Raw genomic sequence first — 15,658 nt, 5'->3', positions numbered from 1 at the left:
GAAAAAATTACAAATATGAATTCTCATTATATTTCCAAATTTCCCTGCATTTTTAGGCAAAAATTCATTTAACCCTTTGGTGGAGATGGGATACCCGTTTCCCATTTAAATATTTTTCCTAATGCTGGAATTACAAGTAAAATTACATTTTGGTATTTTAATTATAAAAAACAGTCTAATAAAACCTCAAAAATTTGTTTATTTCTTAGAATTATATTTGTACTAGAATATAAAATTCAGAAAAAGTAGTTTGAGTTTTTTTTCTTCATTCATAATCAAAAATTTATTAATAATTAATTTTGAAAATTAAAGAAATTTTAATGATGAATTACTTTTAGATCAAAATAACTGCAAATTTACAAATGATTGTTTGGAAATTAGTCATGGATAAAATTTTACCTTAAACGCATAAAGTGACATCAGTGTCCGAAGCTGCATTTCATAAATGAAAATTATTAAAATGCTAAATATAACATTTTTCTTTTATTCTGACCTAAATTAATACAAAATACTGAAAAAGTATGAAAAATATGTTTAAAAAAATCTGCATCAAAGGATGAAAAAAATAAAATCCAGTTTTAAAATTTTGAAGTTGAGTGATAGTAACTAAAGTTGAGTGACTCTAAAGGGCTTTTAAAAATTCAATAGTTTTGCTATTCGTTTTGGATCTATTGAACAATCGCCTTTATTCTTAAGCATGATGTCAATCTAACAGAAATTTTTCTCTCAACCAATCATTTACCGTGCAAAATTGAAAATTTGTACCCGGTGACATGCCTCTAGAGATCACAACCAATTTGATCCATCAATCACTGAAAACTAAAACGTAAATGTTTCATTTAATTATTATAATTTGTGGTTGCACAGCCATATTGAATCTTTTATCCAATTGTAAAAATCACAAACACAGGAGCAAATGTGCCATGAATTTCATTCAACCAGACTTAACAACAGTATAGCATACCCTCCAACTGCTACGGAATTTCCGTAGTTTCAGAAATCTTCTTTTCTGACGGTAGCAAAATTAATGTCTTAATATTTAAAAAAAATTAATTTTAGCGTAACTTGTCCACTATTACTTATGAAAGTGCAGGCCATATGTCTAGATTCTTAAGTTCTGATAAAAGTTTTATGAGAGATCCATTTGCTTTAAAAATTTCTACTTTGGTTCGCTACCACTAGAAAGAATTATTTTTAAAATCCTCATAAGTTGGAGGGTATGGTATAGTGAGGATTGACAGTCACTACAAACTTTTTTCGATACTATGAGCAACATCTTTCTGATTTTCTGTGGAATTATTGAAAGATTATCATATTTCATTAAATTCAAGTTCATAACTCTTTCTCAAGTTCCTAATTATATTCCCCCCCGCAACTCGATGAAATGTAGTTCATATAAATGGAACAAATGTGTACTCTAGGCAAATGATACTGCATTTAGTTAAAAGTTTTAAAGACCATTAAAAAAATTGTTAAATGTCAGGTGAGAATAATCTCAGGAAGGAGCCGCTTAAGCCCAGTAATTTTATTTCACTGAATTGCATGTTCATTTTTTTATAAATTTATTGTATCAGATAAATTTATTGTATCAGATAATAAGCCACTGCACCCCTTTATAAGGGTTACTGCAATGAAAAGATTGAAATAAAACTGGTAAAAAAAAACTATCAAGATAGATTTGTTCCAAACAGTTTACTTATAATTAAAGATTTAACTGGCTAAAGAAGTTACCTTATAAATTAAATGCTATAATACTATTAATCAATTACAGAAATAATTTCAGCTATAAAAATAAAGTTGGTTTTAAAGATTATTGTAATCTATCTCAGGGTGCATAGTCAAATCATTCAACAAAAAATAAGCACTTTATAAGTACTTATAGTAAGCACTCAAAAAATATTTTTAAGCACTATATACATTAAGAAAATGCAAAATAATTTTGAAAGACTTTACATGATCATGATAAAATAACTTGTTTATGACTAAAAACTCTATTCTTGATTATATTAGCCACCCTAAAAAGATCGAGAGAACTTTTGGTTCGAAAAATGAGGGTGGAAATGAAGTAATTGAGCATATCTAGCAAAATGCAGCAGAGTTACATGTGAGAGTGTTAGAACCGTACCAAACTAGTAGACACACATGCGGATTCGCAAGTATTTAATCAAACCTGTAAAATGATTGTCGCTTTCATGCGCTATGGACTGACGGAAGACCGAAATGGATTGTGGTCAAATGAATCTTGAAAATGTTGTACAGAACAATGTGAAAAGCACGCTTTTGCATATTAGGTGCCAAAAATCGTCAGGGTAAAGAAAAAAATCTCATTTTCGAAAAGAAAAAAATCAAGCTATTTTTTAAAAACACCCCATGAAAAAAGCACCTTTTAGGGTTTTTAAAAAACAAAAATCAAAAAGAAGCACCTTCAAGCATGTTTTAAAAATGCTACGCACCATGTATCTGAAGAGACATTTTGCCGCACTGTTGGGTCAGACAAAAGTAGCCTTGAAAACAAAAGTTTTATACTATATCCAGTAAAAAAATTAAAATGCTTCTTTATTTTAAAAATTAAACAAAGAGGAATAAATTTTTGTGATATTACCACTTAATTGTTTTCCTACTATTTTAAATTTTTACTTTTCTAATGTGTTATAATTAATGATCTAGCATATTACACAGAATTTACAATATCTCATATGCTGCCGTAACAGCAACATATACAATATTAAACTCATAAAATATTTTTTAATTTAAATCCTAACACTTTGTGAAAACAAATTTTGACAATCCTAAAATGTATATAGATATGTATATATTTAGGAAAATCACAATTAGTTTCAAAATTATCAAGTAAGAGTAAAAATAACTTTGATTCAAGGTATATAAGCACACCTAAAAAAAGGACTTTTCCTTTTAGAAAATTAGAAAGAGGAAATTAACCAAGTATTCAGATTACTATTACAAAATATATATAAAAAAATTCTGCCATGTCTTTCCAGGTGCGTGAATACTCTGTATACATAATCATATTTTTAACCAGAGCTTTGTTTTCACTAATGCTCTACCTATGTTCAGCAAAACAATAAAACTAAATGAAGGAAATAAAATGTAAGGTGGTAAAATATATTTTTAAACAAAACCAAGAGCAATAACAGTACATATGCACGTTATTTTTTTAAAATTAAATAATGCTAAATGACACAATTAAATAACATGGTATATCAAAATTAATTTATTTTGAAAATCAATTATAAACTATAGATACATAAACACAATGACAGCTTATAAGCTAATAACAAACAAAAATTACAAGACAAAATCAAATATTCATATTTAAATACCGATGTTATACAGATTTTAGAGCATGAAACTCTTAAGTATTTTAACAAACCACTCAGGAATTCAAATTTTGGCACTTAAATTTTACTAGTTGAAATAAAAATAACATTAAAAAAATTATAATTCATAAACTATTTTAAGTTCTTAAAGCAGAAATTGCTATAAATCAAGATTTTTATTTTGTTAAAATTACTTTTTTTAGAAATAAAGACAGTTCATAAATGATCAACAGATGCTATTGTCGTTGTAGAATGGAAAAATAGTAAAAGTAGTACCGCAACATGATAGGATTAAAACTGTAAAGAGAATCAAAAGAAAAAAGTATTAGTGTTACCATAGAAACATACACAAAAGCAAACATCAATTAACAAGTCCGAACAAGAATAGCTTTTAAAATGCTTTACTTAGTCATAAATATAAATCATGGGTTTCTAACGCCTAACATTTTTTGGACATTCTGATTGACTTTTTAAGAGCATTTATTTCAGATTTTGGGGCTACTTTTAACTGTGTTTTAACTTCATTTTTAACACTTTTGAATTATTTTTTTTTCTTCGTTAACATTTAAGTAGTTTTTTAGTACTAGATCATCGTTTTGAACTAATATTTCCTGATATTTTTGCCACTACCATAGTAAATCTGAACATTGTCATCCACAAAAGTTTTTTTTTTTAAATGAAAATAACAATTTTCTATCTTTCAATTAGCTTGCCTCTTAATTTTTCTTAAAATACTAATTTTAGTACAGTTATATGTACATTTAAGAAAAAAATAATGTTTTAAATTCTTGTTCACTAATTAGAGATTTTTTTATTTTATTACAATTTTTATGTTATAAAGCACATTTTTTGAAGTTTAAAAGACATTTATTTCCATTCTTAAAGAGATTTTTAAGGTTATATAATGCAGGTCCTATTCATTAAGCATAATTTGATATTGTGTCAAAATACAACAGAAATATAAATTTTGATAAGATCTTTATACATTAACAATATTTTTCAATTTAACTATATGAAACAAGTAGAGGAAATATGTAGACATGAACATGGACTAGGGCAAATAATTATCCCTAAAAATTTTATTTTATTCATTTTGATTACTTATCTTATGCATAATATCATAGCCTCAAATCTGGAAAGAATGAAAAACGTTAAAGTTAACAAAATAACAGAAATTTTAGGCAAATTCTCTTATACACACAGTATTTAAGGGATTAGGTAAATTTTTCCAAAAACAGGAGTTTTTTAAAGGAATGTATCATACTCGGTTTTAAAAACTTTTACTTTTCACGTTGAGCATCATTTATAAAATTTATAATACTTAATAAAACATTAAATCAACCAAGGAGATAAGTTTGGTAGATACCACTGGTATTATAACATTTAAGGCAATTTTCTAAAATATATAAAGCGGATAAATTGAATTAAGTTAGCAGCTACATAGTACATAACTATCTATATAGGAAACACAAAATCAAACTTGTTGAAATCCAATTTTTTCCCTTTTTGTTTTCAATGTTCGCTTTCATTTTTTATTTTGGTCAAAAAAGTAGCACAAAGTTAAAAATTCTCCTTGATTATATCATTCTACTCATTAATATGCTTCGAATATATTTAACAAATGTGAACAATAAACATTTTGAAGCAACATAATACTATTCAATATTCAAATAAATCAGATGTAATTTAAGGTCATAGAATGGTATTAATAATTTCTAAAAGTTCCTAAGGCTTTGAATACTTTGACAGCTTATATTATTACACAATCTAAATTTTTAATTACTGTTTCAATAAACATTTGTGACTATACATTTTATTCTTCAATAGCAGCAATTTTATTTTAAAGCACGAATCTGCGAAAACAAAATTATTCTCATTGACCTACCAGTTTGATTGAGAGCTATTGAAAATTTAAACGCACAAAGAATTATAATAAGTGTCAGACAGTGTGCAAATAAAAGATATATAACTAAATCAAGCATGAAATTGCAAAAAAATAATAAAATAAAAGGCATGTGAAAAAAAAATGTGAGCAAAAACTTTTTATTGACTGAAAATATTTTTGTTTGAATGCAGCTCTATGGGATAGTAAGTATCAAATTTAATATTATATAAATCGTAATTACAGCAATTTTTATTTTATAAATTTCATTAAGAAAACTCTGATATATTACCAGTGTTTTCATCGCAGAAAAAAATGGGTGAGAATTTCTCACCCTTTCTCAAAAATAGGGTGAGATTTCAAAAAGTTAAGTGAGATTTCTAAAAATAAAAAGCACAAAGAGACTTGAAAAAAAATCATTTCTTTAATTATAATACATTTTTAACATCTTCTAATTTTTAAGGATTGAATATTTTTGCTGCATCATCATATGCAAAATGTTCTACATCTACTTTTTCATCAGCTATTCTCATTAGGTTGCTCAAATGAGTGTTTGCTTCGTTTTGATCGTTTCTACCCACGTTTGTTTCATTTTCATTTGTCCGTTTCGGAGTAGAAGATATTGCCTTTACAAGGTATTTGTCCATCTTAATTATGGGCAAAAAATTTGAACTTCTTACATGGAGAAACCTTAACTACGGTAAACATGTGGTAGCAGAGAAATGCGTTCTGAAAGAGGTTTCGTGGTTCGGAGGGATGGTGTTCTGTTGTTCTTAAAGGTTCTGAACAATACTGGTAAATAGGGAAGCTAGATAATGGGCAGATGTTGAAAATAATGAAAGATCCAGGTAGAAAAATGTAACGGATTTTATTCTAAATGGCGCAATGAGAAATTTTTTTCAAAATGCGAGAAATTCGCGAATTTTGAAATTGGTTTATAGAATGCGCGAATTTCTCGCGGTAATTATTTTTTAATGCGAGAAAAGAAAAAAATATGCGAGATTCTCGCGTTCTCGCGATGTAGTGAAAACACTGATTACTAACAGAAAAATAGGATAGAAAATATGACAAGTGAAAAAGGTGAAAAAAAGGATAGAAAATGTGAAAAAGGTGTTCAAATAGGTGTTATAGACTTGAATAGTAAAACTAGCCATAAGAACATCAATTTAACTGGCAAAACTTATAACTTTAAAAAATAATAATGAATGATTCCATAATAAGCTACTCTAAACAAGCACTTTTTAAAAACTCCCAATGAAAAATGCACCTTTAAGCACATTTTTAAAAATGCTATGAACCCTGATAATGGGGTTTTTACTACATAATTGCTATTGTTAAAATAACACATTCATTTTCCCTTTCATTCCATAGCAATATCATCTTAATTGGCAAAAACATTGCTAAAATAGAGCTAAATAAAATATAGCACTCAATCAAGTTCAAACAGTTCTTAAGTTACAGTTGAATAAAAATTTCAAACCTGAAAAAGAATTGTGAATTTTTAAAAATAAACAAAAATTTAAACTTGATATTTTTTATTCAATCTGCCAGTTCTACCTACGAGACAAAAAATGAACAAAATACAAAGAGCTGAAATTTCCTCTATTAGTTTGAAAAATAAAATACTTTTAATATTTCAATAACTTACTCGTTTTAAAAATTCTTCTGCACATATCCTAGCACGAGCATTCAGGGCTAGTTTCATTTCACTAATTTCTTTATCAATTTCTTCCATAAAATGAATTACAAAATCCACTAATTTATGCTTGTACATCTGTTCTGTGTGGAAATTTGTGATGAGGAATGATATATCATATCCCTGCAATTTAAAGACATTACTTAAGACACATTTTTAACTTTCATCATTTAATACACACATTTAAAAAGTCAATCATGGGATTTTTATGACAGTTACAGAACATTACATAAAAAAAAAATTATTAAAGATTCATGTAAATATTAGATGCTACACAATTTGCAAACATTTCAGATAAACTTTGGTATTAATTATTCTAATAAAAATAAACATAACGTAAAATTAAAAAATAAATAGAATCTACAATAGTTTAAAACTTCTCAGAAAGAGCATATCTTGTAATGAAAAGAAGCTTAGTTAGATTTTGCTTTTATGAAATAACTTTAGATAATTATCATATTTAATTTAATGATAACTAAATATAAATAAAGTAGAAAAAATATCCTTGCAATTATATAACACTTCCAATTTAAACAGATTAGAAAAATTATTAAAATTTTTGAATTGAAGAGGAAGCTTCACTGTAAAATCAGTAGATAGTGTTGGTAACACTTTTAGTTTAATACAATGTTAGTTTAAGTTTAGTAGTGTTATTGTTTTCCATTAAAATCTTGTTGTTATTAAACTTGAATTCCTTTACTTTAACAAATCAAAACCACTGAACCATGTATTTGGGAGTATGAACTTTGATATATATATATAAAGGGAGCTTTAGAGTCAATATTTAAAATCTTTGACTCTAACTTGTATTACAGGGATTCAGCTAGGCTTTGGAAACAACATGTCTTTTAAAAACAGAGCTTCTATATATCTAGGACTTTTTCCACTTTTTATTAGTTAAAATTTGAATTTTCTATCTCTTTATCTATTTATTAATATTCCCATTCATAGTAATTCAATCTATTGATAGGGAAAAAAACAATAAGGAAGAAATATATTGAAACAATTTAGACTTTTAATTACAACTGATCAAATATTTGCATGATAGAAAAGTAATGATATAATTTAATATTCAGAATCATTCTAATTTTCTCTTTCAGCTATTAATAAAGAAAAATACTTTTTACACATATTAAGTTGTACACATACCTTTTTACACATATAAAGTTACTCATATAAAGTTTTTACACATATAACTGTTACTGACAATTCTGAGACTGGTTATTTTCATGGTATGATATAGGAGTTTTACAGGAATTTTTTTAAAAAAATTGCAAGATTATCTGACTATTCAATGCTTTTAAAAGGCAAAATAAAATTCCTTGACAATAATAGGTTCTCCCTGACCCGTAGGAGCCTCGTAAATAGATATTTAGTTTAAGGCTACTGTTAAGTCATCGCAGGTGGGCAGCCAACCTGCAAGGCAGGTTTAAGGCTTTTCGCGGCCACTGCATAAAAATACACCCCCAGCACACCAGAGGTCTGAAGGACCTAGGTAAGACTATTGTTTAATGTGAAAATTTACAGTTTGAATTTCAATAGGAGAGAATGAGCTATAGAAATAAAGGATTTAAAAAGGGGTGAGGGTGAAACACATAATTAAATTAGTCTAACAATAAATTTCAGAACTAAGACTAGGTTCAATTCAAAATGATATGCAAATAAAACCTATCAAAACAACAGAAAATTAAAAAATAGAAAAAAGAAACAAATTAAGAAAAAAGTTGATACATCTTTTTTTAAACTGGTATGATTTGATTTAAAGGGATAAAATTAGGTAATTTCAGAGAAACTAGCAATGCAGCGATACAGATATAATTTGACACATTCAAAAAAATAATCACCTCCACAGGTTTACGCCTCAGAACAACAAAATTTTCAGCTCGCATCATCATGAACCTCATGAATTTATGACACAATATTTTCTCAATTTCATCAGCTTGCTTGACAGCTATACTGATGCGTAAAGAGTTGATGGAACCTTCAATCAGCACTTTTTCTTTCTCATTTCGGCTAATCACCACTGGAGTCAATAGTAGTTCTTTTCCACTCCTAAATGAGAAAAATTTAAAAAATATTATTGTGACAACCATATAAATATATCATTAGAAAATTGTTTTGAAAAGAAAATAAATGTAGTAAAATAATTTTTTAACTTTAAATTATTAGAACAGTCTACAAAAATAACATGTAGGTGGATTTAACAACAGAATTTTTGAAGTAAATAAACAATTCACATCACAATGTTGTTTATTTACAACTGCCTACCAACTATATTTTGAATATCTACTATAAGCAGGGTATCTGCTACATTTTGGATTTTAAGATCCATGACTTTTCATGACTAATTCCAAGATTTTTCATGATTTAATGAAATTACTAGTTTCTCAGACAAAAACACAATAAATTTAAAAAATAATTATAATAACATTCATTGAATACTCTGCATTTTCATTTTTATAGATTTTAAATTTAAAAAAACAGAGTAAAGAAGGAGTTGAAGCAATAAAATAGCTGAAAAAAAATACAAAAGCAAAAAAAAAAAAAATTCTTTTTCTCCTTTTTTATCTCTGTAGAATTATATTCTAAAGATACTTTTCTTGTTCATCAGAAAGAAAAGAAATACCTGGGATTTTTCTGTTCTCATTTCAGAATAAAAAATGACTGGCTTGCTTCAGCTAGAATTTTAAATTGATAAACTAAAAAAAAATTATTATAAAAAAAATAAAAAAAAATTCTCCAATCACAGAAGTTTAAAAGATAACTTGCTCTAGAATTGATGTTAACTTCCTTTCATTTTTTGAAAGAACACCATAAAAACATTTTATATTTAAATAAAATATGACTGTGTGTGTGGTTTTCGTTACAAGGTTGAGAGTAAATTTCATTTAAATCCATGACTTTCCATGATTTTTTTTATAAAAATAGTTAAAATCATGACAAAATTTGTTTAATACCGAAATCCATGACTTTCCAGGTGTGCAGATACCCTGTATAAGTTTGGCTGTTAAAGTCAGATAATTCACAATTCAAAGGTTTCATAATTAAAATGCCATTAGTTAGAAACTTAACATTAGGACTGGGAGGTTTTAAGATTTCGGCATTACTATGCATCGTCGCTCTATCATCGGAATATTTCAAAACACCATGATGCTTCGTTGAACTTGGTATGGTGTAATTTTGAATTTTTGAGCTTTCGATTGATTGATTATTTTTTAATATACTCAAGCTTCAGTTACCCAACAGAAAAAAAGACAAAAAAAATTCTATAAATTTGCCTAGTTATTAACAATAAATTGCAACAAAGCATTAAAAATTAAACGGAACAATCAGCGTAGGAGGATAACATGCAGTAGAAGTTAGTCTATCTCAAATTATGAAAATAAAATCAAATTAAAGCACACACTAAGCAAGCATTTATATAAATTTTTATAAATAGAAAATGAAAAACTTGCCAAAAGGCACATGTAATTTTGAATTCACAGCTCTCAATCATAAATTTAAGAGATTGTCAATATTTATGAAACGAAAAGGAATGTGTTAAAAGCAAAGCAAATTAATGAATATAAAGAAAATATTAAAAATTTGCATATAGTAAGTTGCAATTTCATTTTAACACTATTGCATTTTTATATTTTCTAACAATGATTATTATTTCTCATTAATTGAAGAAATGGATGTCTTTGCAAAATAACGTTTAAAAAAACGAGAAAATAGCTAAATTGATTGTAAAAAAATTCAACATCACACTATCCAGTGTTTTCACTACAGCGCGAGAATCTCGCATATTTTTTTCTATTCTCGCATTAAAAAATTATTACTGCGAGAAATTCGCGCATTCTATAAATCAATTTCAAAATTCGGGAATTTCTCACATTTTGGAAGAAGCTTCGAATTATGCTATTTAGAATAAAAACCGTTTCACTTTTCTTCCTGGATCTTTAATTATTTTCAACATTTGCTCCGTTATCTAGCTTCCCTATTTACCAGTATTGTTCAGAACCTTTTCGAACAACAGAACACAACCGAACCACGGAACCCCTTTCAGAACACATTTCTCTGCAACCACGTGTTTACCGTAGGTAAGGTTTTTTCATGTAAGCACTCCAATTTTTTATGCACTAATGTAAGATGGACAAATACCTAGTAAAGGCAAAATCTTCTATGATGATGCAGCAAGAATATTCAATGCTTTAAAAAATAGAAGACGTTAAAAATGTATTATAATAAAAGAAATGTTTTTTTTTTCATGTCTATTTATGTTTTTAAAGTTTTTAGAAATCTCACTTAACTTTCTGAAATCTCACCCTGTTTCTGAGAAAGGGTGAGAAATTCTCACCCATTTTTTTTCTATGATGAAAACACTGCTATCAAATCTGCACTTTTAAAAGAAAACTCATTTTAATAACCGAGAGATTTGACAACATTTCAATGTTAAATTATTCGCAGTTACTTTGAGATTCATCACAACAACAAAACATATATATCTGCTTGATGAGTCACGGTAGAAAAAACAAGGAGGAAGATAACGAAAATCATCAAGATAACCACTGTTAACGATTGGCTGAAAATACTTTTTGCGCACGCTTGCAGGTATTAACGACTGATTGAGAGAATTTCTCTTCATGTGCATTTGAAACGATTGATGCACTACTGGGAACAATGCTATCAATGTCTATGATGCTTCGGTAAACATCCTATACAACTGGGTACATTTTATTTAATAACTGTCACTAAGCAGCTGAACCAATTTTAGCTTTACCACTACAAATGTTCAACTCTGTAGCCTATTAACTCTGAACCCAATTCAGAAGACAAGGTAACTTCTGAATCAAGCATTAGGAAAAATTTGACTTCATGGAAAACTTTTTTGATAGAACTAAACAGCATTTGCATTACATGGAAAGAAATTTTTTTCTTTGAAATGGTGTCACTTCTCACTCCTACATATTTTTAACTAATAATCATAAAAAGTAAAAATTCCTAAACTTTTAGTAAAAAAAAAAAAAATATTTTTTCAGCAATGAAATTTATAGGAGCTGTGGAATGCAAGCAATTGTATAATATTCTTACAAGAATTTTCTTAAAATTTTCCCTGAAATATTTTAACATTTCAAAATAATTACCAAACAACTTACAAAAAGGAAAATGCAAGAAACCATAAAAAATAAATATATAAAAGGACCAAGCAATCTTGTAACATGTAACCACCACCACAAAATCTTTTTCTAGAATTTAAGCCACATTAAACAGTTTGGCGAGTTGGCGATTTCAATTGGAGAAAACATGATGAAAATATTCTTAAACTCACAATAAAATTTAAAGTTTAGAAATAGTTCAGACTTTTTAAACTCCACAATTAAAATATTTAGAAGATGTCATGTTTACATATATTTGTCGGGTCATTAAAGAAAGAATTTAGTGGTTTAGTAATATTTACATTTTAAAGTATTACATGGTTTACTTACAATAATAAATTAATAATCTGAGATCTTCCTAAAAATAAAAAAGGGTGCTTTTTGAAAAACAAGAGCACCTCCAAAATAGAATTAAAAATACTCAAATAAATGTGGGAAATAATAGCATTTAATACTAACTAAGCCTAAAATTATTGTCCACTAGTTAAGGTAGTCTGAATTTCTAAGTTTTGGATAATGCCCTCCTTTTTCTTAAATAAAAAAAATGAGCATTTTTTTTTTCTAAATAAAAAAGGAGGCATTTTTACAAAAAGGACAAAGAGACAAAAAGGCAAGAGGGCATCTACATCTGTGAAAGGGCAGGAATAATAGGTCACCATTCTAAAAATGCTTAGGAAGAACACTGTTAATAACTCTTAATAAGTAACTAATATTTCCACATTGTGATCTGTCTCAACAACAACGATTGTTATAGTGCCAAATGTATTATAAGCTTGTAAAATTAAAAAAAAAAAAAAAAAATAAATAAAAAAACCTGCAAAATTTTGACTATGAGTTATACTCTCGAGTTGGTCTTCTGTGATGTACTCGGGTCACTCCCCGGAAGTTGCCACAATTCAGTGAGCATTTTGCCATAGATCATAATATAAAAAACTTCCCAATAATTCAAATATGTGTATATAGGGTCCTTTATTTAAGTAATTATGATTTGTTAGCAAGGTAGCTTAATTTTCTAAAAAAAAAATCTAACTTTAAGAATGAATTTTACTATGACTATGACAGTGTACACTTTCTCTAAGCATTTTTGGAAGGGCGGCCTGCCATTTGCTCCCTATAAATGCGCCGTCTCTGCCCTTTTTTATAAAAATAAGCCACCAGTCCTTAACCTGTCAGCCGTTTTTAGGAAAAATTAATTAACTGTTAAAATTATCCGGCTTTATAGGTTTAATTTTGATTGCTATTACTTTGTTAGGATAATTCTCAACTAGTTGAATTAGTATAAGTTTCTCTTTTTTCAAGGAGGAATATATCTGAATTTTTTAAGTGATTTGAATTTTTATTAATTAAACAAATTTTTTTTAAAAAAAAATGGACTTTGAAATGATTATTTTCTAATAATTTTGCATTTAGATTATAGAAGGAAAGCTTTTAAGCTGGTTATCAAAAGTCATTTTTTTAGTTTATTATTTTTTTTTTGTTGAAAAAAATGTAAGTACAGAGATTGTCTTTTAGCATGCTTTTAATTATTTTCTAAAAACTACGAATTTTGATGATGAATGAGAATTACTTCTTGAAAAATACACATAAAAATTGTTGAGGATCAAATTCAGTCATTACAATATATTACACATTTTGAGAAATTTTTACAGTGTTAAGTGAATGCCCTTTCAAAACTTCAAGTGCCTTTTCCTGCCTGAACGCACCCTGTCCTTTTTTATTCCTAAAGAGAACTCTGCTAAGACACATTTCTTAATATTTAATTTAAGGGGACATTTCCCTATCATGATCTGTTGCATCAACTACAATCATCAAGGCTTAAAATATATTTGTAACTTGCAATTTTTATTTTTTGAAAAGAATGCATGAAGGTTTGCTAAGGAATGACTACGCCGCTACTCAAAACTTCCAAAGACTAAGAGATAATTCTGCTGCAGATCACATGAAAATCTTATCTAATTTAAATACTTAGCAATTTAAATACATAACTATTAAAATATAATATTTAAGATAAAATGAACATAGAAATTTTAAATTAAATATACATAAAAAATCAAGATTGTGAGTGATTAAGAGAGTTTCAGCATAATCTCTTATGTCTGTGCACTCACAATTTTGTTTTCATAGATTTGCTAGTAAATAGTAAGGTTTTTTGTAACAAACTTTTTGGTTCTAATGGAACCTAAGATACTGACATTCTAACAGACAGGAATAGATAATTTTTACATTGAAAAGTGAATTGAATAGCTATGAAAGATAATATATGGAAAAAAATTAAATTAATATAAGCAAAATAGGTATATATATTTTTTTACCTCACTTCAACCTCTGGTTTATTGTGACGTTCCACTACTTGTGAAGAAAAATTTTCTAAGCACATAGCAGCATTCAATGTATGCCTTACAGCTGTAAGATAGGGCCGTAGTGTTGCAGACTGTAGGTATATAAAAAAAAAGGAAACCATATTAAAAATAATTCAAACATGAAAAGTAACTGATTACAAAATTATAAGAAACTATTCGCTCCAAACATTGATATAAAGTTTCCTAAAAATAAAACAGCTATTAGAAAATGGATTTAAAAATGGTAACTAGAGTGAATTTAAAATAGCACTAGAAATTTTTTTTAAAAATAATTAGTAATAAATCTAACCATTATTGATAACCAACACCTCACACCTTCCCTTAACTTCCGGCAGGCAGTAAAACAAAAACAATAAAACAAAAGTATTGAAAAGTCTAAGTTGAAGTTCTTTAAATTTTTTTCTTAATTTATAATAATTTAATTATTTTAAGCATTGAAAATATGTCCGTCAGAACATTTTTTCATTTTCTTATCACTTAAATTATTTTATCACTACTAATTTTGAAATGTCTTAGATATAGTACCAATAATTCAATTTCAGACTGCAAATATCATTTTTCTAAGGAGATATAATACAGTATGAAAATACGCACAAATATTGCTTATTCTTTTAGAAAAATTAGCATTTTTTATTTAAATTTCCGTTTTAAATTTTTTAATCATCATTTGTAGGGTCAAAGCAGCACAGAAAGAGAAACAAAAATTTAGCAATTTTAAAGTCACGTGACCTAATTTCGTCAGGATTTTGTTATGGCGCCAACTGGATAATTTAATTTTAATTTTTGTTAATTTTATAATTCTTACACAAATATCTAATTATACTATCGATATATATTAATCATGTATTGGTATACTGTAAAAGCATATTTTTGTTCTTGATTGCTAAAGCGGATGGAATCTAGACGTTCGTATGTCTTGTTGTAACAAATATGGAGGCGCCCTCTTCGGGATTGGTGTCTGCGATGAACTGGATAGACTTGTTGTACGATTCCATTTATATTATCTTGTTATTTGTTTACATATCTGATTGTTATGACATTTTGCTTTTATGTTGCACTTAAATAATGTTCACCATATATAATATATTATTGATCGTGAAATAAGTTATGCTCTAAACAAGGAAATAGATTAACGATCTGATCACAAAAATACGATTTTAACGTAATATTTCATATAATTAACTCATATGAGTATTAGTTGTATTTTCATGATACGCGATCAATCGTGCTTGTTTTATTACTAA

The 15,658-nt window shown here is 27.4% G+C and overlaps 2 protein-coding genes across 5 annotated transcripts in view; one reads left to right on the top strand and one right to left on the bottom strand.

Annotated features, from left to right (window-relative positions):
- Positions 1–3,209: 3,209 nt before the first annotated feature.
- Positions 3,210–15,128, bottom strand: Arpc4 (Actin-related protein 2/3 complex, subunit 4). The gene is made up of 5 exons (XM_016069813.4): positions 14,704–15,128; positions 14,367–14,485; positions 8,761–8,968; positions 6,869–7,039; positions 3,210–3,635 (listed from the first exon to the last, which is right to left on the bottom strand). Exons 1-5 carry the CDS (start codon positions 14,704–14,706, stop codon positions 3,630–3,632), a joined length of 507 nt encoding a protein of 168 aa, XP_015925299.1. The 5' UTR covers positions 14,707–15,128; the 3' UTR covers positions 3,210–3,629.
- LOC107453120 (uncharacterized) overlaps positions 15,125–15,658 on the top strand; it is a 45,142-nt gene continuing 44,608 nt past the window's right edge. The window contains exon 1 of one of the 4 annotated variants that reach the window (XM_016069812.5): positions 15,125–15,397. The gene's annotated coding sequence lies outside the window, so the exon portion shown is untranslated. Of the gene's footprint in view, positions 15,577–15,658 lie in introns of all 4 variants that reach the window. The other 3 variants (XM_043046225.3, XM_087165607.1, XM_087165608.1) reach the window with 3 other exon arrangements.

The sequence above is a fragment of the Parasteatoda tepidariorum genome, chromosome 6 (assembly GCF_982258835.1).
Source record: "Parasteatoda tepidariorum strain Cologne lab strain chromosome 6, Ptep-v5.0, whole genome shotgun sequence".
In the NCBI taxonomy this organism is placed as follows: domain Eukaryota; kingdom Metazoa; phylum Arthropoda; class Arachnida; order Araneae; family Theridiidae; genus Parasteatoda; species Parasteatoda tepidariorum.
The sequence above is the reverse complement of the archived record's forward strand: the minus strand, read 5'-3'. Positions and strand labels throughout refer to the sequence as shown.